At 32.2% G+C, this 24568-nt stretch overlaps 1 protein-coding gene across 1 annotated transcript in view; it reads right to left on the bottom strand.

Annotated features, from left to right (window-relative positions):
* The window catches only part of LOC139515204 (uncharacterized), a 47474-nt gene that overhangs the window by 11867 nt on the left and 11039 nt on the right, over window positions 1-24568 (bottom strand). Inside the window, exons 5-6 of the mRNA XM_071304767.1 lie at window positions 20140-23454; window positions 1228-1376 (exon numbers count right to left, since the gene is read on the bottom strand). Of these exons, the coding sequence (XP_071160868.1) occupies window positions 1228-1376; window positions 20140-23454 (3464 nt within the window). The remainder of the gene's footprint in view (window positions 1-1227; window positions 1377-20139; window positions 23455-24568) is intronic.

Below are 24568 nucleotides of genomic sequence, written 5' to 3'. Positions count from 1 at the left end.
TAAGCCAAAATTAAACTATTGAAAACATTCAAATTTTAGAACGTGTATTACAACATACTATTACTTTGTCAATATGTGTAAAATCATAATGGATTTCTGAACATGATTATAACTCATATACATGTATATTCTAGATCTAGTCGTATTTCACCGTTATAGATTTAAAAGGTTGTTCCTTCAAATATATTGAATTCAAAGTTTTCATAGTAGTTTTAACTGTTCACTTCTTGATATGCAAATTTCAAAAGATAAACTGATGATACAAGTATAGAAGAGGGCCGAAAGATACCAGAAGGACAGTTAAACTCATAGATTGAAAATAAACTGACAACGCCATGGCTAAAAAAAAGACTAACATACATTTACTAGTACACAAGACACAACATAGAAAATTAAAGACTAAGCAACACGAACCCCACCAAAAACTGGGGGCGATCTTAGGTGCTCCAGAAGGATAAGCAAATCATCCTCCACATGTGGCAACCGTCGTGTTGCTTATGCTGTTATAAATCCGGTATATAGTCTAGATCTATAGGTCACAGTCGTGAAAAGGAATTGGTATTGTAGTTACGACAAAAGTAACATATTCGACATCATCATCAAACATTTTATAATTGTTCATTGTTCATTGTTAATATAACATATGCTGTAGCATTCTACTATTTTCATTGGATATTACGATCACGTGTTTCAAAGTTTATTTTTCATTTTTGTAGCCTTGTTTCGATTTTTAATTTATATCGACGCTATGTTTATATGAATATTGTTGGTCAATATACAACAACATTGGCTCAATTTAGATCTATAACGGCATGACATCATGCGTTACAACAATAGAGGAAGCGCCGCTGCAGACAAAATAACATTTGGATGTTTATCAGATTATTTCAAAAACTTTATGTCAAATGCAGACGCTCATAATACAAGAAAGCTAATACAACAAGCTATAAAGTTGTTAAAAATATATTGATATTTTCAATAACATGATAATATTCCTGCAAAATACAATTTTAAAATACACAGAAAGAACATTGAATGTCATTTTCCTAATACAGGATTTGTATATTATGAAATGAATAAATTAAGGACTTTCACTCAGTCAACACTCTATATATGGGCCTGTTGGGTTATATTGACACTCAGACTTTCTTCTCGGTCAATATAATCTGAACAAGTCCATATATAACGTATTTACCTCGTTAAAGTCCATAATTGATAAATACCTACCTCCGTTCCCATGAATAGAGAATCTTTCATAAATGCACAACAATGCGATAGACATAAATCGTTAGTCATTCTTTCTTTGTCATTTCGTAAGTAGTAGGGTAAGGTCCTTTCTTCTTGTTGGTCAGCAAAACATCCAGCATATCTTCTGACTTAAAAAATAAACTATTGATGCTGTGTCACATGGGATAATATCCAGATTATATGGAGTAAAATAAGGCTAAAAAAGTAAGGGGAAGATTTCATGCATTAATATAAATTTCTTCCTAAGTTCTAAAGACAAGTTAAATATATTTTAATGTAACATTCAAAAAAAATGTTGGATAGTATTTTGAATGTAGATTATTAAATTTTGAGCTACAAAATAAAGATATTTTATAACAATCCAAATTTCAACATTTCGACAGGTAGATCAATGATTAAAAAAAAACTGAAAGACTAAAAATTGAGAAAATCCACAGCGTGTTACTTTTAAATTTGCAAAAAAAGAAAATTGCATTACAACTACTTTACATCTGATTGTAACTGTTAATAACAATACATTGATTTTGACAGTTTTAAAAGGCAATCATCTCTACAAATGTCCTGTAATTGGTAGTTTCATCAAGAAGTAAGCTGATGTTCTTCTATTACTTTTTTTTTCAAACAAAGAAAGAATTTGTTTCCGAAGCAATTTTAACATTTTGTGCTGATATTAAGAGTGGTTATGAACAGATATATCATGTTAAGGAGGGGTATTTGCGAAAAATACCAGTCGAGAGAATGTTAAATTTCACGAGCCGTAAGGCGAGGGAAATTCATTCTCAAGACTGGTATTTTTCGCAAATACCCCTCAATAACATGATATATCTGTTTAATTACACCGAATGTTAATGTACTAAAACGCATTGATGATCGTGACGTTACAAGCGTCCAGTCGGATAGAGTATTTTTTGGCAAATACCACGGCAGAGAGGGTAAAAAAGGCATATCCTTTTAGCAAATACCCCGGCGGCGTTAAAAATGAACGATATTCATTTGCTAACAGTAAATTGGTGAAAAATACACTGGCTATTAACCAATCAAAACCCCGGATTCTTACATAAGGTGTAATTATGCATACAATATGTCTTTTTAGCCGTGTGTCACCTTCACTGACGATCCAATATCTATCGTAGAAATGTCACTTGTTTGGACGTACTTATATAAATTGTATTTAATTTGGTATACATAAATACAGAAAATTGTATACTCCTGCAGAAGAAATGCATTGTTGATCTTGAATTTGATATTTTAAGTTACAAACTAAATCATAAGTTTTATAGATTTACAAAAATGCTATTTTCATGGTTCAAATAATAGTAGAATGTACGAAAAGAGCATAACTATCCTGTACGAAAAAGTTTAAAGACAAACTATACTGGTTTTTAAAAGTATCCCTGGTTTGGGGAAATGTAAAATGAGTTTTCATCGAATGAAATAAAAATTGCTAAGACCTTCACATATTTATTTTATACATTACTTACTATTACAAAAAACTGATAACTGTTGGTGCTCGATTAACACAAGAACTAAAATAAATCCCAACTGTTTATTATACATCCTCATTTAGATATTAACTACTTTGTACCAAAATATACTTAAATATGATTTCTACATTGTCAAAACAGTGTTTATATGGTTATACGGTTTATTATAACCATAGTAATAATTGTAAACTATTGACAATACCAATCGGGTTTTTTTTTCTATGTATAATACCGGAATCAATACGAGACTGTGATTTTAACGGTACTTTTTGATAATTATATTTTTTTCTACACTGCATTGAAGTAGCATCTTTTGTTTAATGAATAATGTGTTTACTGTTATGGCAAGTGCAAATGCTCTTGTATATTTGTACTTGTTCAAAGTCATTTAAAGAAATCGAAAACGGAAAAAAATCCAAAGTGTGTCCTATTCATGCTGTTAAAATTTCATAACAAACTAAAAGGTATAGATAAAAAGACCTATTGATTGTATTTTCACTTATTATTTCCTTTCATCTATTAATGGGATAAAGTTGCTGTAAACCAATTGAAATAGCATGAGTCCTTCGCACTAGCTTTTAATGTTTGTTCGGTTATATGTACATACATGATATATAGATAACAGATCTGAAATGAAGAATGACATTGCAAACTTTTTTTTCTTATAAGAATGTCTGTCACCCTTCACGGCATCTTAATGATGAGTATTTTTCACCCGTTATATTTTCGAGAAAGACCGAGTCAGAATCGGTTAAAAACAGTGGTTTCTGAAACTGAAATGCGATCAGACTGAAAAAAATCGATTTAAGTCTAAGCAATGAACAAAGTCTTATATGTCTCATAAACAATTCACTACAGACAAATTAGTTCTGTGTATTTTTCGTCAACTCTTTATTGATACATTCGCTCTTAAAGTTATAGAATTTCTCATGTTATATTAGCGTCAGTCGATTCAAATTGAATATCCGCTAAGAAAATAAGCATTTCGATCTTTCAAAAATCCTTTAATCATGTGTGCAAGTTATCCATCTTATAAAATAAGTGTTAAACGAGATTCATGGTTAATGATTGGAAGATGCAAAACCAAAAGAGAAAATTCTTTTTATATTCATTACTTGATGTTTTTCGTAATTTTTGTAAACTAACTGTTGGAAATGAACACATTTTTTATCACTCTCTTGCAGTGAGTTTAACCTTTACATTATCAGACACATTTAAATGTTTATAATTTTTAATGTAGTTATTGATGTATCCCCTCAAACTTATCTTTGTATAAAGAGAAAAATCGTAATGAAGCCATTAGTATGAATTGCTATTTTTTGGTAAATATAAAAGATTTGTTTTTAGTAAAACCGAACTTTTTTATGCAAAGTGTAAAGTAAAAGGGTTTATATTTATCAGGATAATATATACAATATTGACAATCTTCAATTTGCATTTTGTGTAAATATCTATTCTTACATGACATTGTATCTAATGAATATAACAAAATATGATATAATGATTTTTGCTCTTGATAAAGGTCTAAAGTAGCTTTTTTAAATACTGAGTTCGGAATTAAGTATTTTGCTTTCACTTAACAACGTGACGGAAGTAAGCATAAAATAGCTTTTGTGGTAATCCATTTCCACGATAGTTATATATAAGTTTAGTAAAGAAGTTAAAGTATGTTTCATTTTTTCATTTGTAACCGTAATCGGGAAGGATTAAAAATAAAAAAAAAATTACCATACGCTTTTAACATGTTTAATTTACTGTTGAGGAATATGATTTGGCATATTATGTGCAAAATGAATACCGAAAATAATGTGTTCTGTATTATATTGACTTTTTTCATGTTTATAAACTTCTCTCTTATTGAAATTATTTTAGGCATGTTAACTTCGTTTTATTTAATAATTCGTTTTATTACGTCCGATAACCCCTCACTATTTAGCTACACCCTGCTTAAAAGACGGGTGCCACATGTGGAGCAGGATCCGCGTACCCTTCCGGAGCACCTGCGATCAACTCAGTTTTTGGTGGGATTCGAGCTGCTTAGTCTTTAGTTTTCAATGTTGTGTCTTGTGAACAATTATTTGTCTGATTGTCTTTTTCATTTTTAGCCATGGCGTTGTCAGTTTATTTTAGATTTCAATATACGAGATTGACTGTCCCTCTTGTATCTTTTGCCCTTTTTTTAAACTGCAAAACTATTCAGCGACAAACAGATAACGTACAATGTATATTGAAATACCTTATTGGGTATTTAGTAACATTGTGCAAATTATTACAAAAAAATACTTTAATATTGTAATATATCGGATTACGTTACTTTTCACAAAACCAAAGAGATATAATCCTAATATCTAGATTTATTTAGCATTCATAATTACCACAGAATACTCAAAAACTTTACTACAGTACAAATATAAAACATCAAACAAATCAGTGAAGGCATATACGAGTTTTTTTTTAATGACGGGTGATACATGCTTAACAGGGGACGATAACACAATTGACGCACAGGGTCTCGCCCCTTTTAATGGTCATGCGATTCACGGATTTTGTGCTAGCTACGTCAATTAGCTTCTTAATCGATTAAAACATTTGAACATCTTTAAACTATTGTTGCGTCAATTTAACATCATTTATAATTATATCTTGGTTATCTCCCTTCCTACACTCAAGCTGTAGTTTGCTAACATTATAGAAAAACAAGAAATATGAGTCTTCAAATTAAAAAAAAATACCAGTGTGTGTATCGAGTATATTTTTTTTAAATTGTGCAAGAAATGAATAAATAATACGAAATCAGGATTCCATGTAATAAAACAAATTAAGGCTTTATAAAAGTACATTAAATGTTCTTCTTTACCCATCATAACTATCACCTTAGGTTTTAAGTTTTGTAAGATTAAGACTGCAATCGTCACAACTCGGCCGATTCCGGATAGAAGGAGAGTAGCGAAGTCACCTGAGGATTACCGATTGATTAAGACTGTTTGAAAAAAACTACAGATCAAACTGTGTCTATACTGGCCAGTCTTGGCATATGTAATTGGTGCGTCTTGCAAGCCAGTTAGCTAATTAGATGATAGATTGTGATATCCTTTAAGATTAACAAGGTAGCAAAAGTTGTTTTGATACAAAGCTTATACATGTGATTTATCAAATTTCAATTTTTAGGGTGAGGGGTATTTATTTTCTTTATTGTCGATTATTGAAGTACTTGTCAACCGAATGTTTGGACATTTAATCAAAATTGTTGTTTGAATAGCGTTTAGTGGAAAATATTTCATACATGTTCAAGACTATAACAAATAAACAATAATTTCAATAGATGTCGTCCGAAATGGAATTGAGGAAAGTTAGAATGTCACTGGAAAATGAAGGTATTTTAGATAGATGACATTTTGACTGGTAACTGGCGAACTACGCATCCCTCAAAGGGTTGTTAAAAGGGTTTCTAAGGAACAGAACGCGTAATCAATAATGGATGAAGGTGTGGAAGGTTTAAGCAGATCAAAGTTATCAGAAGTCAAAGACTTGAAAACAAGATTTATAAAAAAAGAAATTACAATTTAAAGATAACTACAAAATTCAAAACATTTATCAATAGTGTGTCCTAGTCCGTTGGTGTTTTGTAGAATATTGTCTCATTTGAACACTTACAAGATATTCCTTCAAATGTATTGATCGTTGAAAGTACTTAGTAGTTTACAAATGTAAAATCTCGACAATCGATTAGAAAGACGTACACTAATGTAATAAACCAAATTTGGTAACGTTCTGGGAATCGCATGAACTCTGTAAGGAGTTATATCGAGTTCGTTCACAGGGTGTGCATATCCTGTTATTTGTCATCTCACCCCATACGAATGTAAATGCAGTCAAAAATCCATAATCGGCAAAGAAAAACAAACACAATCGGTTAAATTACAGATACTGCTATCTTGATATCAGGAAAACTTGCAACTAGTAAGTTGAGACATCAGCACCTTGTGTCAGTTTCTGAATTTATTGTTCATTGTAAGGTGAAAACTTGATAACGGAATTAAACTGATAACGCATAACAACTTTACTTTCTATGTTGAATTCTGTAAATTTAAGCATAAATGGCTACTTTGTCCAAAGTCATTTCATGTCAAAACAATATATTATTCTGTGGTGAAAAAATTAACAAACATTTCATGTTGTATTAGCGCATACTGATTCCTTAAAGTTTTGCAATACAAAAATAAGCACATTCTCGCTGCATTGAAGACCTGTTGGTAACCGTCTGCTGTTGTCTGCTCTATGGTCGGGTTGTTGTCTCTTTGACACATTCCCCATTCCATTCTCAGTTTTACTTCTGATCAACATGGCATATATTTACCTTTTATTGTATATAAGATCACACTGTTTCCAATTCTTTTGTTATTACAAAAACAAGTACTTTGACAGGCATAAAATTCAGTTTTATAAAATCAAACGAACTACAATAAAGTTTTGTTGGTGTTTGTGTAAGATGTGATGTATGTTTACAGAATTTGGCTGCTGGGTCCTAATCATTGCCACATAAGTTTGTGCCGATTTGTCAATTTAACGGAATTATAAACAACCGTCAGAAATTTGAAAGGTTCAGCTATTTAATACGTTTTAACCTCACATTTGCTTCGGAAAATTCGTGTACCAAGTTAGGAATATGACTGATATTTACTTGGCGCCTACTTGGTACATCAAGTTTATCTTTATATTTTTTCCAGGTTTGTTTTTATTTACCTGAGAGTTTGTAATGTTTTGACATGTTCATTAAAACCTTCATCAACCAAATGTATGAACAGTCAGAAATGAAAAAAAAAGTGGTATGAAGGGCTGTTAGACGTTTCTGTGCACCAAACACAGCAGCATAGCACAATGTTTTTTTTTCAGTTTAAAGGGTATAAAACTATACCATGTAGACTGAACTCGTGAGACTTCAATTCAATATTCGAACTATCTTTAAGATAGTTTGCTTATTCTTTATTGTACTCTGTGGCTAAAGGAGATGTCTTTGGACCTAGCCAGGTAAATATATACTTCACATAATATTTATATTTCCATTTTTATTTGACATGGAAGAAGTGACACCGAAAATTAGGTCTACTCATTTTTTTTGTAGCTTTTTACAATAATGATTGATGGAATTTATTGACAAATGTGCGTAATATCCATTCGTTTGATGTGTTTAAGCTTTTTATTTTGCTATTTGATAACGGACTTTCCGTTTTCAATTTTACTTGGAGTTCTTTTTTAGTTGTTGATACAGGCGATATTGAAGGGATATCAAAACTCATAAGTCATCATGTCGTTGCAAAAAACATACACCGTAAACCTTCCAAAATACCGTCAATAGTCCACAATACAACATAGAAAACCAAAAGACTATACAAAATGAACACTTTAAAAAGCTTGGATTGAGCTCTAATGTTACGGAAGGGTAAACAGGAAAAGCACTACTTTACTTTAATTTACTTTTCAGATTCTTTGATATATCAATAGCTAGTACAAATGTAACAGGCAGTACCAATGCAGTAACACCACATATTCTAATATTTCTTGACGACTTCCGATCGTCATATGCAGACCTTTAAGTAGCTTTGTACAAATTAGTCTCTTTCTTATTCACAGATATTGCCTTCCTCAACAAAGTCAGTCTTTCATCTATTTCTTCTTTAGTCCAGACAGTGTCATTTATTTGCAAACAAGGCGGGCAGGAGCATACCGAATTGTTACGTGCAACTAGTACTGTGGATGTATCTATTTGTTTGTCGTGAGTTGACGGTTAGTTACTTGTTTCTTCGAATGCCGTTGAAATGTTGCTTGGGTTTGGTGAAATACTTTTCACTTCTGTGTAGGTTGAACAATCTGAAAATTGAGACAAGATGATCAATTCCCAATCTATCTATACCAATTCTGCGAACAAAACTGAAAGTGGTCTTTTCAAGTTGAACTCTTGTGTTTTAACGCATGCGATAATACCGGAAACAGTTGATGTGAAACGGAAGCAGTTGATAACAATAGTCATATCACACGGCTAAGTCAATTCTTCAAATTTAATGAATAAATATATGTACAAATATTTTTTATCCTGGTGTACAATCATAACATTATTTTCTATAAGTATATGATGAATATCTTTACCAGATATCGAAATACGAGTAATAATGATTGAGGTGTTCACACGGTCTCTTTTGAATTTATAGTTCTACAGCAGATTAAAAGATTCAATCCTTTAGATCTCTTACTTGCCTATTTGTCATGTAAAATAAAGAAAATAGTTCTTCACTTTTTTGTTTTATGGGAGAATATTTCGTTATCTATATTCACTTTTAAGTGAGAATGTATCCAGGAGGTTATCAAAGTATCCTGACAAATGTTCCTTACTTCATTAAATTTGTGCAACTAATATATTCTCTGAGATAGGCCGTTAGTTTTCTCGTTTGAATTTGTCATTTATAGCTTACTACGCGGTATGGGATTTGCACTTGTTGAAGACTTTACGGTGACCTATGGTTGTCAATTTCTGTGTTATTTGATCTCTTGAGTCCTCTCATTGGTAATCATAGCATCCTTCTCTTTTTTTATCTCCTAACTCTCTGAACTAAATTATTCAAATTTGTATTTCAATAATTGAATTTCTTGTTAGGGCATAATGCAAGCAAATGCAGTGATTAAGACTTATTCAAGGTTGTCAAAGTTAAAATGTGCTTCTTTTATTATTATAATGCTGCATAAAGGTAAAATGAATTTTAAAATCGTATCGAAAGGATCACCTTCAGTTATAATATTAAGGTGTTTCAATGAGCGCGCTTAGATGAATGAAAATTCTGTTGTAATAAATTTTCATTCCAAATCTAAATATAAAAATTTAGTAATTTGTTTCGTCAGTTTCATGCCTCGTACAAAATTGACCTAATATGAATTTACTTATTATTGTTAGATCCCTATTACAACTCTTCGTCTATTCATTTACTTGTTTATAACTTATAGTTTTGATGTTTAAGCGTACTGCAAGTTAATTACGAAAAGCCCGTCTGATGCATGAATTTATATAATGGTATTTCAATGATTTTTGCTGCACTTTGTGATGTCTAATATTTAGTTTTCTGTCGTGCTTTTTGTACTGTTAGTCTTTTCGTCGTTTTTGGTTTTTTATTGTTTGCTATTTTTTTTTTTTTTTTTGTCATGGCATTGTCAGTTTGATTTCAAATCATGAATTTGAATATACCTTTACTATCTTTCTTCCCTCTTGTAAGTTATTTAAACAATGATTGTAAGTTATATATGCAATTCAAGGAAACGTTGGCATGAAAAAAAAATCTACCACAGAAATGAAATTGTTGTAATTTAATAAAGGGAGAGTGGTATTAGTTTTAAAAAACATGGTGTTACAAATTGTTCTTTGTGTGAGGCTATTGACATCAACTAACATTTATAATGTTTTAATCATAAAAAAGTCGAACAAATTTGTGGTGTGCAGGAGGCAAATCTGATATTAATAGCATTATAGACATAGGCACAACATTTGTTAACATGTTAACATGTAAAGGCTTGAGGAATTTTGAAATATATCCATAATTTTTCATTCACCATTTGTAATCAAATATAGATATCATTTAGGTCTAGTCTTACACACCAATATATTTTATGTCTGGTGGATATAAGAAAATACGTTTAACAATCATTATTTTTCAATAACTAACCTATCCTGTATATACTCAAACTCCAGGAACCTCCACACATTTCAAAAATATTTCCATCACATAACATATGGTAATAATCAGGATTCCTTGGCGGGAAACTATTGGTGTCAGTTACATTGCTACAAAATCAAATGTGCCCTGCCTGTAATAGATCGTTGTTATAATTGTTAAATATATCAAGTGTACTATAAGGAGGTGATGCATTCGCACGATACATATTTGTATATTGATAATATATATGTTGCTAGTAAGAAAGTTCATTGAACTCAATGGTATCCCTTCTGTAATTCATCGTTTGTTGAGGTTTGAATTTGGAATATAATTTCGCGGTTGTTTTGGATAAAGTACCTAGTATTTCAGCGTAAATTATCCTAGGAGATGAACTAAAAAGCAAAAATAATTAATAATTTCACACCAAAGGGTCCACTAGTATAAACGGTATCAATTTTTCTGCACCAGAGTCCCATTTCGAAAATCAATGTCTCTTCAGTGATGCCCGATGCCAAAATACGACACCCGTTTGACATTTATTTTAAATGAATTAACTGCAATCAGTACGAAAGAAAAACGTAGTAAAATTTAAAGTCAAAACAATTCATTCAAAAACGATACTGCATCGTTGCAACGATACAACAGTTCGTGTTGGCATCATAGAAAGTCTGTATTTATTTCCCTATACCTTGCTAGCTAGCAATTGTTCTAGTGCCTTTGAGGCAATGTTTCGTTTTTTTAGTCTAGTTGGTGAGCTTAAGGATCTTTAATATTGGTTTTGAGTTTGACATTTTGATTAAGTCTTTTTTTGTCACAAAATATGTGTTCTTATCTTGATAAGAGGAGCCTTGTGTAGATTTATCGCTCGTCTTGCTTACTAAGTTCTAAATACCTTTTGAATTTGTGATTTAAACTTCAAAAATATTTGAAAACTTTAAACAATACATTCTATCTGTGTATAAAAAAACGATAATACACACATGAATAAAAGAAAACAAAAAGACAATTAGAAGTACACAAATGATAACAGTAGACAAACGTTATAGCAACATACATTAAATGTAGACTGGGATTATTCTAATATGCCTTGAATCAAGAGTTCCAAATGGTGACGTAGAAATCATCTCTCCGTAAATTTTACGGACGCCATCACGAGTTGGTTGACTGTTATGGAATAGCTGTTTCACAAATGATATCGGATATGTTCCGTACGTCGTAACTACAATCTTCTTCCTTTTCATAAATGTGACCTACCGAATTAGACTATTTACCGGATTTGTTATCTCATAAGCAACACGACGGGTGCCACATGTGGAACAGGATCTGCTAACCCTTCCGGAGCACCTGAGATCACCCCTAGTTTGTGGTGCGGTTCGTGTTGTTTATTCTTTAGTTTTCTATGTTGTGTCATGTGTACTATTGTTTGTCTGTTTGTCCTTTTCAATATTAGCCATGGCGTTGTCAGTTTATTTTTGATTTATGAGTATGACTGTTCTTCTGGTATGTTTTGTCCCTCTCCTTAAACGATATGTAATTCCAATTCAAACATCAAAGCATCAATATACACTATAAACTATACACATATTTCATACAAGTTGGAGGTTTCGCTAACTATAAATCCAGGTTAAAATCACTTTTGTATTAAAACAAAATACCCGTACTAAGTTTGAAATATGACTATCGTCTAGTGAACATTTCATGAATAAACCTGCACAAAATGCATGGAACTCATGTATTATAATAACCCTAACCCAATAAATAACAAACCGAGAAGCAAAATGATCTATTTGGGTTTTGCAATTACTCATTGTTGAAAGTAGTATGATTACCTTAAGGTGATAATATCTACTTAATGGTCACTGTTAGATGTTTGTCTCATTGGCAAACATTTTACCTCTCCTCATATCGTGTGATACAATTTGGTGAAATCTTTATAAGCACAATGATAATTAATGCACATCACAACGTTAATTAATACATGAACCTCAGTTCCCATATGCATGTAAGTAGCATTCATCAGAAATGAGCAGCAATGTGATGTACATTTGTCATTGGTCATACTGGCTATCTGTGCAAGTTTTCCGTATGGTAATGTTCTGTTAAATTGGTCAGCATAACATCCAATGTACTGCTTTTCTGTAAGAAAAAATACGTAAGTCTAGATTCAATACAAGAAACACAGTTTTCCGAATTGTGCTTTATTCAAGATTCCCAAGAAGTGTCAGCAATGAAGAATTGCCTGTTACTCGAGGTTCATGTATTAATAGCCTTTGTTTCCTGTCCAAATTATTATCTAGTAATTGCAATTATTAATATGTTATATTTTGTATTTCTTTACAATTATACCATAGATATAAGAAGATGTGGTATGAGTGCCAATGAGACAACTATCCATCCAAGTCACAATATATGAAAGTCAAACATAATTGGTCAAAGTACGGTCTTCAATACGGAGCCTTGACTCACACCGAACAGCCAGCTATAAAGGCCCCCCCCCCACGCGAAAAGTGTCAAACCATATAAACGGGAAACCAATGGTCTAATATATACAAAAAAAAACGAGAAACTAGAAACACATATGGACCAAAAGCAACAACCAACAACTGCTGAACATCAGATTCCTGATTAAGGACTGGTGCAAACAATAACAGCGAGTGTCAACGTCTTTTACCGTTTTAAGCTTGAAGTAAAGTTATGCTATCTGGATAGTGTTTAAGGGGTCCTATTCATACCTTATTGTTTTCGTTTTTCTGATATTTTGCCACTAAATTAATTTTTTTTACAATTACTTTTGTACGATTTGATCCTAGATGTACGCCCATAATTTATAAGCGTTTTATTTTTAGATAAAAAAAAAGGGGGGGCCTTCATTGATATTCTCTTTTTTGCATTTTAATTCCTGTATTGTATATTACAAACATGTGTATTACCGTTGCACGATTGTTTTGATGTCAACTTCTCAAATATAGAAATCATGGACCAACGATTACGATATACCTTAAGATATCGTTGTTTCTGGTACGATGAAAATATAAAATATTAGATTTTTTGTCTCAAAAGAATTGACCAATATAGATTCTTACATTATTATCAGTGGATTATTACATTTATCTAATCGGAAAGTTTGAATTATCGAATTGTAAAGTCCGAGCGTCGGCGAACATTGCTAATTTAACTATCATGATTCTCTTGCACCTTCCACAAAGTTGTCAATTTCTTAAACACCTTATATCATATTATGATTAATCCGGTTAGAGCTGATAAAGATTATGACCATTAAACTTATTCGATCATCACCTGCAATCATCGATAACCAAAAATTGACAAAGACAGAGGCGAAAGATACCTAAGGGATATTCAAACTCATAAGTCGGATAATAATTGACAACATCATGGCTAAAAAAGAAAAGATCAAAAAACAAAGTATTAACTATATATATAAACACGAAACACAACATTGAAAAAAGACTGAGCATGTAGAGCATTTCCAAAAACTGGTGATATCGCAGGTGAGGGTCAGCAGATCCGACTCCGCATGTGGACTCAAACAAGTATATTGTAAAATAATTAAATTTGTTTATACAATGGTCTCGGAAAGGGTGAAATTGCCAATTAGAATTAGATAAAGGGTCAGTATTTTACCCTGTAATAACATTATTATATAGAATAGTTATATAACCACTATTACAGAAAAGATATTTAATAATATGTCGAAATATAACTAGCTATATTTCCAATAGCTTTTAAAAAAAACCGGAACGAATTGGTTAATTCAAAAATATTTAATCACTAACAACAAATCGGGGATTAGAAGGGTTTAACAGTTCCTACCCGACTAGTTGCATAATTCTGTTGATAATGGCTTGAATCCAGAAATAAAACAGAACATATAATTTATTTCTTATAATTTCTGAGGAAAATCTTGAAGGAAGCTAAAATGTTTAGTAAAGCTTTATAGAAAATATCAAGTTTTTGAATTCATAATTAAGGCTTTAAACTAATATTTCGGCGGCACAATAAATATGATCTAAAAGAAAATGTGGAAAAGAAATAAGAATTTGAAATAAATGGCAACTGATTATAGATGTAGAGACTACTACTAATTATGTCTTACCTATGCAAAATACTTCCAAGTTTCCTATTCGAGGTTCATGTATTAATAGCCTTTGTTTCCTGTCCAAATTATTATCTAGTAATTGCAATTATTAATATGTTATATTTTGTATTTCTTTACAATTATACCATAGATATAAGAAGATGTGGTATGAGTGCCAATGAGACAACTATCCATCCAAGTCACAATATATGAAAGTCAAACATAATTGGTCAAAGTACGGTCTTCAATACGGAGCCTTGACTCACACCGAACAGCCAGCTATAAAGGCCCCCCCACGCGAAAAGTGTCAAACCATTTAAACGGGAAACCAATGGTCTAATATATACAAAAAAAACGAGAAACTAGAAACACATATGGACCAAAAGCAACAACCAACAACTGCTGAACATCAGATTCCTGATTAAGGACTGGTGCAAACAATAACAGCGAGTGTCAACGTCTTTTACCGTTTTAAGCTTGAAGTAAAGTTATGCTATCTGGATAGTGTTTAAGGGGTCCTATTCATACCTTATTGTTTTCGTTTTTCTGATATTTTGCCACTAAATTAATTTTTTTTACAATTACTTTTGTACGATTTGATCCTAGATGTACGCCCATAATTTATAAGCGTTTTATTTTTAGATAAAAAAAAAAGGGGGGGGCCTTCATTGATATTCTCTTTTTTGCATTTTAATTCCTGTATTGTATATTACAAACATGTGTATTACCGTTGCACGATTGTTTTGATGTCAACTTCTCAAATATAGAAATCATGGACCAACGATTACGATATACCTTAAGATATCGTTGTTTCTGGTACGATGAAAATATAAAATATTAGATTTTTTGTCTCAAAAGAATTGGCCAATATAGATTCTTACATTATTATCAGTGGATTATTACATTTATCTAATCGGAAAGTTTGAATTATCGAATTGTAAAGTCCGAGCGTCGGCGAACATTGCTAATTTAACTATCATGATTCTCTTGCACCTTCCACAAAGTTGTCAATTTCTTAAACACCTTATATCATATTTTGATTAATCCGGTTAGAGCTGATAAAGATTATGACCATTAAACTTATTCGATCATCACCTGCAATCATCGATAACCAAAAATTGACAAAGACAGAGGCGAAAGATACCTAAGGGATATTCAAACTCATAAGTCGGATAATAATTGACAACATCATGGCTAAAAAAGAAAAGATCAAAAAACAAAGTATTAACTATATATATAAACACGAAACACAACATTGAAAAAAGACTGAGCATCTAGAGCATTTCCAAAAACTGGTGATATCGCAGGTGAGGGTCAGCAGATCCGACTCCGCATGTGGACTCAAACAAGTATATTGTAAAATAATTAAATTTGTTTATACAATGGTCTCGGAAAGGGTGAAATTGCCAATTAGAATTAGATAAAGGGTCAGTATTTTACCCTGTAATAACATTATTATATAGAATAGTTATATAACCACTATTACAGAAAAGATATTTAATAATATGTCGAAATATAACTAGCTATATTTCCAATAGCTTTTAAAAAAAACCGGAACGAATTGGTTAATTCAAAAATATTTAATCACTAACAACAAATCGGGGATTAGAAGGGTTTAACAGTTCCTACCCGACTAGTTGCATAATTCTGTTGATAATGGCTTGAATCCAGAAATAAAACAGAACATATAATTTATTTCTTATAATTTCTGAGGAAAATCTTGAAGGAAGCTAAAATGTTTAGTAAAGCTTTATAGAAAATATCAAGTTTTTGAATTCATAATTAAGGCTTTAAACTAATATTTCGGCGGCACAATAAATATGATCTAAAAGAAAATGTGGAAAAGAAATAAGAATTTGAAATAAATGGCAACTGATTATAGATGTAGAGACTACTACTAATTATGTCTTACCTATGCAAAATACTTCCAAGTTTCCTATTTGATAATATAGGAAAATTATAAGTATATATCTCATTGGTAAATAAGACATCTCCCTTTGATCTTCAATCACGCACCGTTTCTGCTATGTATATTGTATTTGCATGAAGTTTAGACAATCCTCCTTTAAAAGCATCCAATTTGCGCGTGACTGATGAGTCTTTTTTAGACAAAATATGCATCTGACATACATAATTATAAGCCTAGTATCATTCATTACATCTTTTGTCAATATTTATTTTAAATTTTGAATGATGATGCTGCTGTTCACTTTAATCAAACTTTTTAAGTTGTCGACTTCATTAATTGTTTCTTTTTCCTAGAAAATATAGTTATCAAAGTACAAGGATTATGATTTAGTACGCCAGACGCGCATAAACCACTACAACTAAAATCATTTTCGTTTGATATTTTAAGGTTGATTCTTTTACAAATATGCTCGGTCATCTTTGTTTTACCCTACAGTGATGCATCGTCTATTGTGCATACTATTTTCTATTATCCGTTTTAATACGACAAATTAGAAGCATATCATGTTAAGAAGTGTTTATAATTTTTAACCTAAGAATACAGCAAGCCATTATTGACTTGAAAAATTTAATCAAGCATTTCAATCTGCGTAGTTGTATGATGCAACACTGTTTTCAATATGACAATTTTATCAGAAATATAGTGTTTGTTGCTCTCTCTTAATGTTTTCTGTAGATATCAGTCTGTAATTATAATTTTAAAAAATGAAAAAAAAAGACTCGAAATGATCAAAATATGTTTGGATATGCATGATAAGTATTTATTTAACTCCTTTTCTATTGATACAGTACTTTTTAGCAATTTATACTTATGGAGGGAGAACCATGTACAGCAAAGCTGCTGAATCAGGTATTTGCTTGTCCTTTTGCATTAAGATTTACAAGAAGTAATAATGTTGACATATGAGGGAATCATTTTTAGTTTAATCTCTATGTTTAAACGTACACATTTATGGGCGATGTAAAAACAAATTATTTCCTCTTTTAAAAATTGACTTGAAATGATCCCCTTCTTTAAGAAAACATTTACCCAATTTTAAAATTTCTGAGAATAAATGTACCTTCCGTGTTTAGAAACTTTGCATCAAACATATTAAAAAAATAAATCATATTTGAAAAGTTAATAGAAATGTCCAAAATCTAGAGAAACAGTTTTGAAATAACATTCATTCAAATAAACTGTAAAGCAAACTCATTTGTATTTAAAAAATTCAGATGGGACTTTTGAATGTCGAGTTTTCATAGTTGTCATTGGATTGTTGGTGGTGTTCTGCTATTTTCTATACTACAATAGCACTTTCTTTGTCTGTCAAATTTTAGAAATCATCACAAATATGCTGAGTAACGGCCCTTTGAAGATGGAAACTCTTTTGAATAACTTTCTCAAACACGACATATCAATTTAATTCATTTACTATTTTTCCGCTTGATATTTTAAGTTTGAGTTTAAAATTACAATAGAACATTTATCGCTCGATTTGATGCAGATTATATTTTGATTCCACAGAAATTTAAACAATATAAGCTACATGAAGGCTTTGCATTTGAAAAATGAAAATAATAGAATGAAGTTAATGAAGTATATTTGTAGATTTAAGTTCTTTACTGCTGTTTTCGATATGCAGTCAGGAATTTGAAGAGTGTGCATGAGCGGAAGCTCTTAAATACATTTGCATGTTGCTATAACTATACAAATATTAATCCTTGTCTGTTACAGGAAGAACGGCAGACAACTTTTCAACATTTTTAAAAAACTATTCATTTAAAGTAGCTAATATCATATAAAATTCAATAGATTTTTTTTTACATCATTGTTCGAGAACATAATTGTATTAAACATTGTAAAAGAAACCTGTGTGGAGTAAGGTATTATACTATACCGAATTCTTTCAAAGCGCCTTTTGTTTAAATATTTATTGTTATTGACAATACAGTTCCTTCATTGGTCCACTTTTAATTTGAATCAATTTTACAAAACCTTAGTGGACAGAATTGATTTTGAAACCATTTTCTATTTTTTTTTTGTCAAAGGAAATACGCACATGATGGAACAAACCTGAATGCTTAATTTTAATGCATCAGATTATTTATCCTTATTTGTCTGCCTTTAATACAGAAGAATAAAATAGCCGACAGTCAATATTGACAATTAATGAACTAACAAAATTAAAACAAATCATATGGTTATACTTTGTAAAGGAGTAGGTTCAACAAGACCCCTTTTTTGGCTCCAAAATAAAGCAGTTTTACAAAATTGTGAAAATGAAATCTTTTAGCTATTTATTGGAAAAAAGAATGCTTCTGCTACATACATATGGGCTGTTTTTGACAATATAATGCACATATATCGGGTACTAGCACCATAAAGTCATGCTAAATTACTGAAATCTACACAATTTCAGCATTTTAGTTAAATTTAGACGGTTTCCGTCTTAAATGAAAGTGGTTGCATTCGTGTTCATTCATAATATTGAGATGAGATATTGATGATGATACGTAACATATATAAGAGTTGAGGATGAACACGGATGCGGTCACTTTCATTTTTGACAAAAAAAACAACTGAAAAGTGACGTTTTTTAGCATATTTGATAGATTTTTCATATCTAAGCTTGAATCGGAGCGTTTGTAAAGACTTAATCAGTTAAAATCTTTCACATAAACTAATTGAATCAATTGAAATAGACACTTAAGTGATTAAAAAGTGTCCAAAATCTTTCGTTAGATGATTCCAAAATCGGTCCTAACCGAACCTACTCCTTCCCTTTGTTCCTACTTATTCGCAACGTCTTTCAAGGAATTATGGTGCACACCGATTTTAAATACTACATTTGAATTGTCCGATTTGTCACGAATTTGTAGTTCCAAGTTCTTTTAATTTTTGTATGTTATAAGTTCGCTTTTGCATTTCCCTTTTTAATTGGCACCTACTGTACAACATGCAATTGATGTCAGGACTCTTTGTTCGCTAGTTCATGCTGTAAGATATGTGTGGGATCAGATCGTGAACGGTGTACGGGTTCTTTGTCGTCCTAAAAAAAGTTATCGTTGAAAAATGATAAACAGCCAGTGTAATACGTTTGTCAATAATTTCCATAACTTTTAGGGCATTAAAGTTTCGTTTAACATTAGTAATGAATGGTCGTAAACGTATCTAACCTTCATCAACATATCTTCTTTATTCTAACCATGTGTTCTAATCATTCATAACCTGAACTAGGAACAACAAAATTATATAAAGAATAAAGATGCAATATTTCAAAAGTAGTCATTAAAAAAAAAAGAAACATGAAGAAAAATATGTGTGTATGTCAATTTTGCCTTCCGGAGATAACATGTATTACCTTTGCTGTTAGACGATCAATTCACGAAGGTATCATAATTTGATTAGTCAGTAATTCGGTCCTGACATGATTTATAACAAACCTTTAATCAGCGTTGATAGATTTGAAAAATCATAAAGAAACAAACTGTGGCAATTACTTAAAAATCCGTTGAATATCAATAACCACAACAAATATAACAGGAAACACTAATACAATGACGCCAAATAGGCCAATATTTCTTGAAGATTTCCGGGGATCATATGCAGACTTTTTAGTTCCTTTGTACATGTTAGTTTCTTTCTTGTCTACAGAAATTATACTCTTTAACAATGCCAGTCTTTTAACTAGTTCTTCTTCCTTCAAGAGAGTGATATCAAAGGGCAAAACATTTGCACAAGGGCACATGCATTTGATACTTTCTACTGTTGCATCAACAGTCAATTCCTGTATGAAGGTAGATGATGGTGAGTTAGAGGCTACATTTGAATCAGTTGTCAAGTTTGATGTTATTGTATATACGCTGCTTGTAGTTGGTTTTTTATTTGTCAATGATGTGGCAGTAGAAGTTGAAAATGTTCCGACCGTTGATTCAGTTGTCGTTTGTAATTTCATTGTAGATATGTTGTTTGTAACTGGTGTAACAACTGTCACCGTTGTGTCAGTTGATCGGTAGTAGGCTGATAAAGTTGCTTCAGATGCTATTTTTGGTGTTGGTGTTGATATGTTGTTTGTTGTTGGTGTACTAGTTGTTAAGGTTGTCTCAGACGACGGCGAGTAAGGGGTTACAGTTGTTTTGGTTTTCAGTTCTGTTTTCGATGTCAATATGTCGCTTAGTGTGTGTGTATTATATGTCATGGTTAATTTTGAGTTAGCGGTCATAGTTGCCTTCGTTGCTATTTCTGTAGTTGATGTCCATATGTTGCTTGTTGTGTGGTTATTAGTTGTCACTGGCCGCGTTATGCCAGTTGATGCTGAGTTAGCCTCCATAGTTGTTTTACTTGTCTCTTTTGTAATTGATGTTGATATGTCGCTTGTTGTGGGTGTATTAGTTGTGTCAGTTAAGGATGAAGTAGCTGATATAGTTGATTTAGTTGTCAGTTCTGTTGTTGGCGTTGATACGTCGGTTGTAGCTGCTGTATGAATTGTCGTGTCACTTGTTAATGAAGTATATGCTGCAGTTGATTCAGTTATCACTTTTGATATCAATGTGGATATGTTACTTTTGATTGGTGTATTAAGTGTCGATATTGTGTCAGTTGAAAGTGAAAAAGTTGCTATAATTGTTTCAGTTGTTTGTTTTGTTGTTGATCTTGATACATCGCTTGTTGCGGATGTATTAGTTGAGTTCGTTGATGATATAGTTATAGATATGTCGCTTGTGGTTGGTGTATTTGTTGTCAACTTTGAGCTAGTTGATGGTGAATCGTCTACTTCAGTTGATGCAGATGTCACTATTGATGTCAATGTAGATATGTCGCTTGTGGTTGGTGTATTTGCTATCAACTTTGTGTTAATTGATCGTGAATCGTCTACTTCATTTGATGCTGATGTCAATGTCGATATTTCGCTTACGGTAGGTGAATTTGTTGTAAACATTGTGTGAGTTGATGGTGAATCGTCTACTTCAGTTGATGCAGATGTCACTTTTGATGTCAATGTAGATATGTCGCTTGTGGTTGGTGTATTTGTTGTCAACTTTTTGTTAGTTGATGATGAATCATCTACTTCAGTTATTGCAGATGTCACTATTGATGTCAATGTAGATATGTCGCTTGTGGTTGGTGTATTTGTTGTCAACTTTGAGTGAGTTGATGGTGAATCGTCTACTTCAGTTGATGCAGATGTCACTATTGATGTCAATGTAGATATGTCGCTTGTGGTTGGTGTGATTGTTGTCAACTTTGTGCTAGTTGATGGTGAATTGTCTACTTCAGTTGATGCAGATGTCACTTTTGATGTCAATGAAGATATGTCGCTTGTGGTTGGTGTGTTTGTTGTCAATTTTTTGTTAGTTGATGATGAATCATCTACTTCAGTTATTGCAGATGTCACTATTGATGTCAATGTAGATATGTCGCTTGTGGTTGGTGTATTTGTTGTCAACTTTGAGTGAGTTGATGGTGGATCGTCTACTTCAGTTGATGCAGATGTCACTATTGGTGTCAATGTAGATATGTCGCTTGTGGTTGGTGTTTTTGTTGTCAACTTTTTGTTAGTTGTTGATGAATCATCTACTTCAGTTATTGCAGATGTCACTTTTGATGTCAATGTAGATATTTTGCTTGTGGTTGGTGTATTTGCTGTTAACTTTGTGTTAGTTGATCGTGAGTCTTCTACTTCAGTTGATGCTGATGTCACTTTTGATGTCAATGTAGATATGTCGCTTGTGGTTGGTGCATTTGTTGTAAACGTTGAGTGAGTTGATTGTGAATCGTCTACTTCAGTTGATGCAGATGTCACTATTGATGTCAATGAAGATATGTCGCTTGTGGTTGGTGTATTTGTTGTCAACTTCGAGTGAGTTGATGGTGAATCGTCTACTTCAGTTGATGCAGATGTCACTATTGGTGTCAATGTAGATATGTCGCTTGTGGTTGGTGTTTTTGTTGTCAACGTTTTGTTAGTTGATGATGAATCATCTACTTTAGTTATTGCAGATGTCACTTTTGATTTCAATGCAGATATTTCGCTTGTGGTTGGTGTATTTGATGTCAACTTTGTGTTAGTTGATCTTGAGTCGTCTACTTCAGTTGATGCTGATGTCAATGTCGATATGTCGCTTATGGTTGGTGAATTTGTTGTAAACATTGTGTGAGGTGATGGTGAATCGTCTACTTCAGTTGATGCAGATGTCACTTTTGATGTCAATGTAGATATGTCGCTTGTGGTTGGTGTATTTGTTGTCAACTTTGTGCTAATTGATGGTGAGTCGTCTACTTCAGTTGATGCAGATGTCACTTTTGGTGCTACTACAGACCTGTCGCTTGTGTTGGGTCCATCTGTCGTCAACTGTGTGATAGATAATAGGGAACTGTCTACTCCAGTTGATTCAGATGTTACTTTTGATATCAATGTAGATATATCAGCTGATAGTGAATTGTCTACTTCAGATGAAACTTTTGTTGTCAATGTAGATATGTTGCTTGTGGTTGTTGTCAACTTTGTGTCAGTTGGTTGTAAAGCGTCTGCCCCAGTTGATGTATATGTCACTTTTGGTGCTAATTCAGACCTGTCGCTTGTGTTTGGTGTATCTGTCGTCAACTGTGTGACAGATAAAGGGGAACTGTCTACTCCAGTCGATTGAGATGTGACTTTTGATATCAATGTAGATATGTCAGCTGATTGTGAACTTTCTAATTCAGATGAAACTTTTGTTGTCAATGTAGATGTGTTGCTTGTGGTTGTTGTCAACTGTGTGTCAGTTGGTGGTGAATCGTCTACCCCAGTTGATGTATATGTCACGTTTGATGTCAATGTAGTTATGTCGTTTGCGATTGGAGAATTATTTGTCAATTGTATGACAGTTGATTGGGAAGTGTCTTCTTCAGCTGATTCAGATGTCACTTTTGTTGTCAACGTAGATATGCTACTTTTGGTTGGTGTAATGGTTTTTGCCGTTGTATTCGTTGAACAGTCTAAAAAGTAAAGACATAAACTACTCAATCTGTCAAAATCTAACCCAACATATAGCTTTTTACTTTTAATTTAAATAAGCTCTACGTTCATATAGTGAGAGTGAACACATAACGCACCACAAATATAGTTATATTGTATTTAATTTTATAAAACTTTGAAGAATTATCATATCTGGTTTGAAAACAATTATTCATTTCAAAGATACCTATCATTCATATGTCTTTTTTCCAATTTGTTAAATCTTGAATTATTTGGAACACTTCGGTTTTCTAACCTCGGGTAGATCTTGCCTTGTCTATGATATTTGTCACAGCTTTTCGGAATTGTTTGTTATAAACCGCTTAAATAAAGGCAACAGTAGTATACCGCTGTTCGAAAGTCATAAATCGATTGAGCAATTCCGGGTTACAAACTAAAACTGAGATAAACACATCAACTATAAAAGGAAAACAACGAAACAAAAGAAACACTGAAGTGCAACAACTAACCAAAACGACAATGCAAAACACACAGAAACGAACTATAAGATAACTGCCATTTTGCTGACTTGGTGCAGGATATTTTAAGAAAAAATGGTGGGTTGAAACTGGTTTCGCGGCTAGCAAAACCTCGTTCTTTTGGGACAATGTTAAATATAAACAATAAGAATTAACATTACGTGACAGGACTACAGTACACCTATATGCAAGAACATTACGGAAAGAGAAATTTATCAAAGGTAACAGACGTATTAGTAATCAAAGGTACCAGGATTATAATTTAGTACGCCAGACGCGCGTTTCGTCTACATAAGACTCATCAGTCACGCTCATTTCGAAATAGTTATAATGCCAAACAAGTACAAAATTAAAGAGCATTGAAGATTCAAAATTCCAAAACGTTGTTCCAAATACGTCTAAGGTAGTCTATGCCTAAGATAAGAAAATCCTTAGTTTCTCGAAAAAGTTTTGTCAACAGGAAATTTATAAAAATGACCACACACTTGATATTCATGTCAACACCGAAGTGTTGACTACTGGGCTGGTGATACCCTCGAGGACGAAACGTCCACCAGCAGTGGCATTGACCCAGTGGTGTAAATAGTTATCAAAGGTACCAGGATTATAATTTAGT

The sequence above is a fragment of the Mytilus edulis genome, chromosome 3 (genome assembly GCF_963676685.1).
Source record: "Mytilus edulis chromosome 3, xbMytEdul2.2, whole genome shotgun sequence".
Taxonomy (NCBI): Eukaryota; Metazoa; Mollusca; class Bivalvia; order Mytilida; family Mytilidae; genus Mytilus; species Mytilus edulis.
This window is presented reverse-complemented; position numbering and strand designations above follow the sequence as displayed.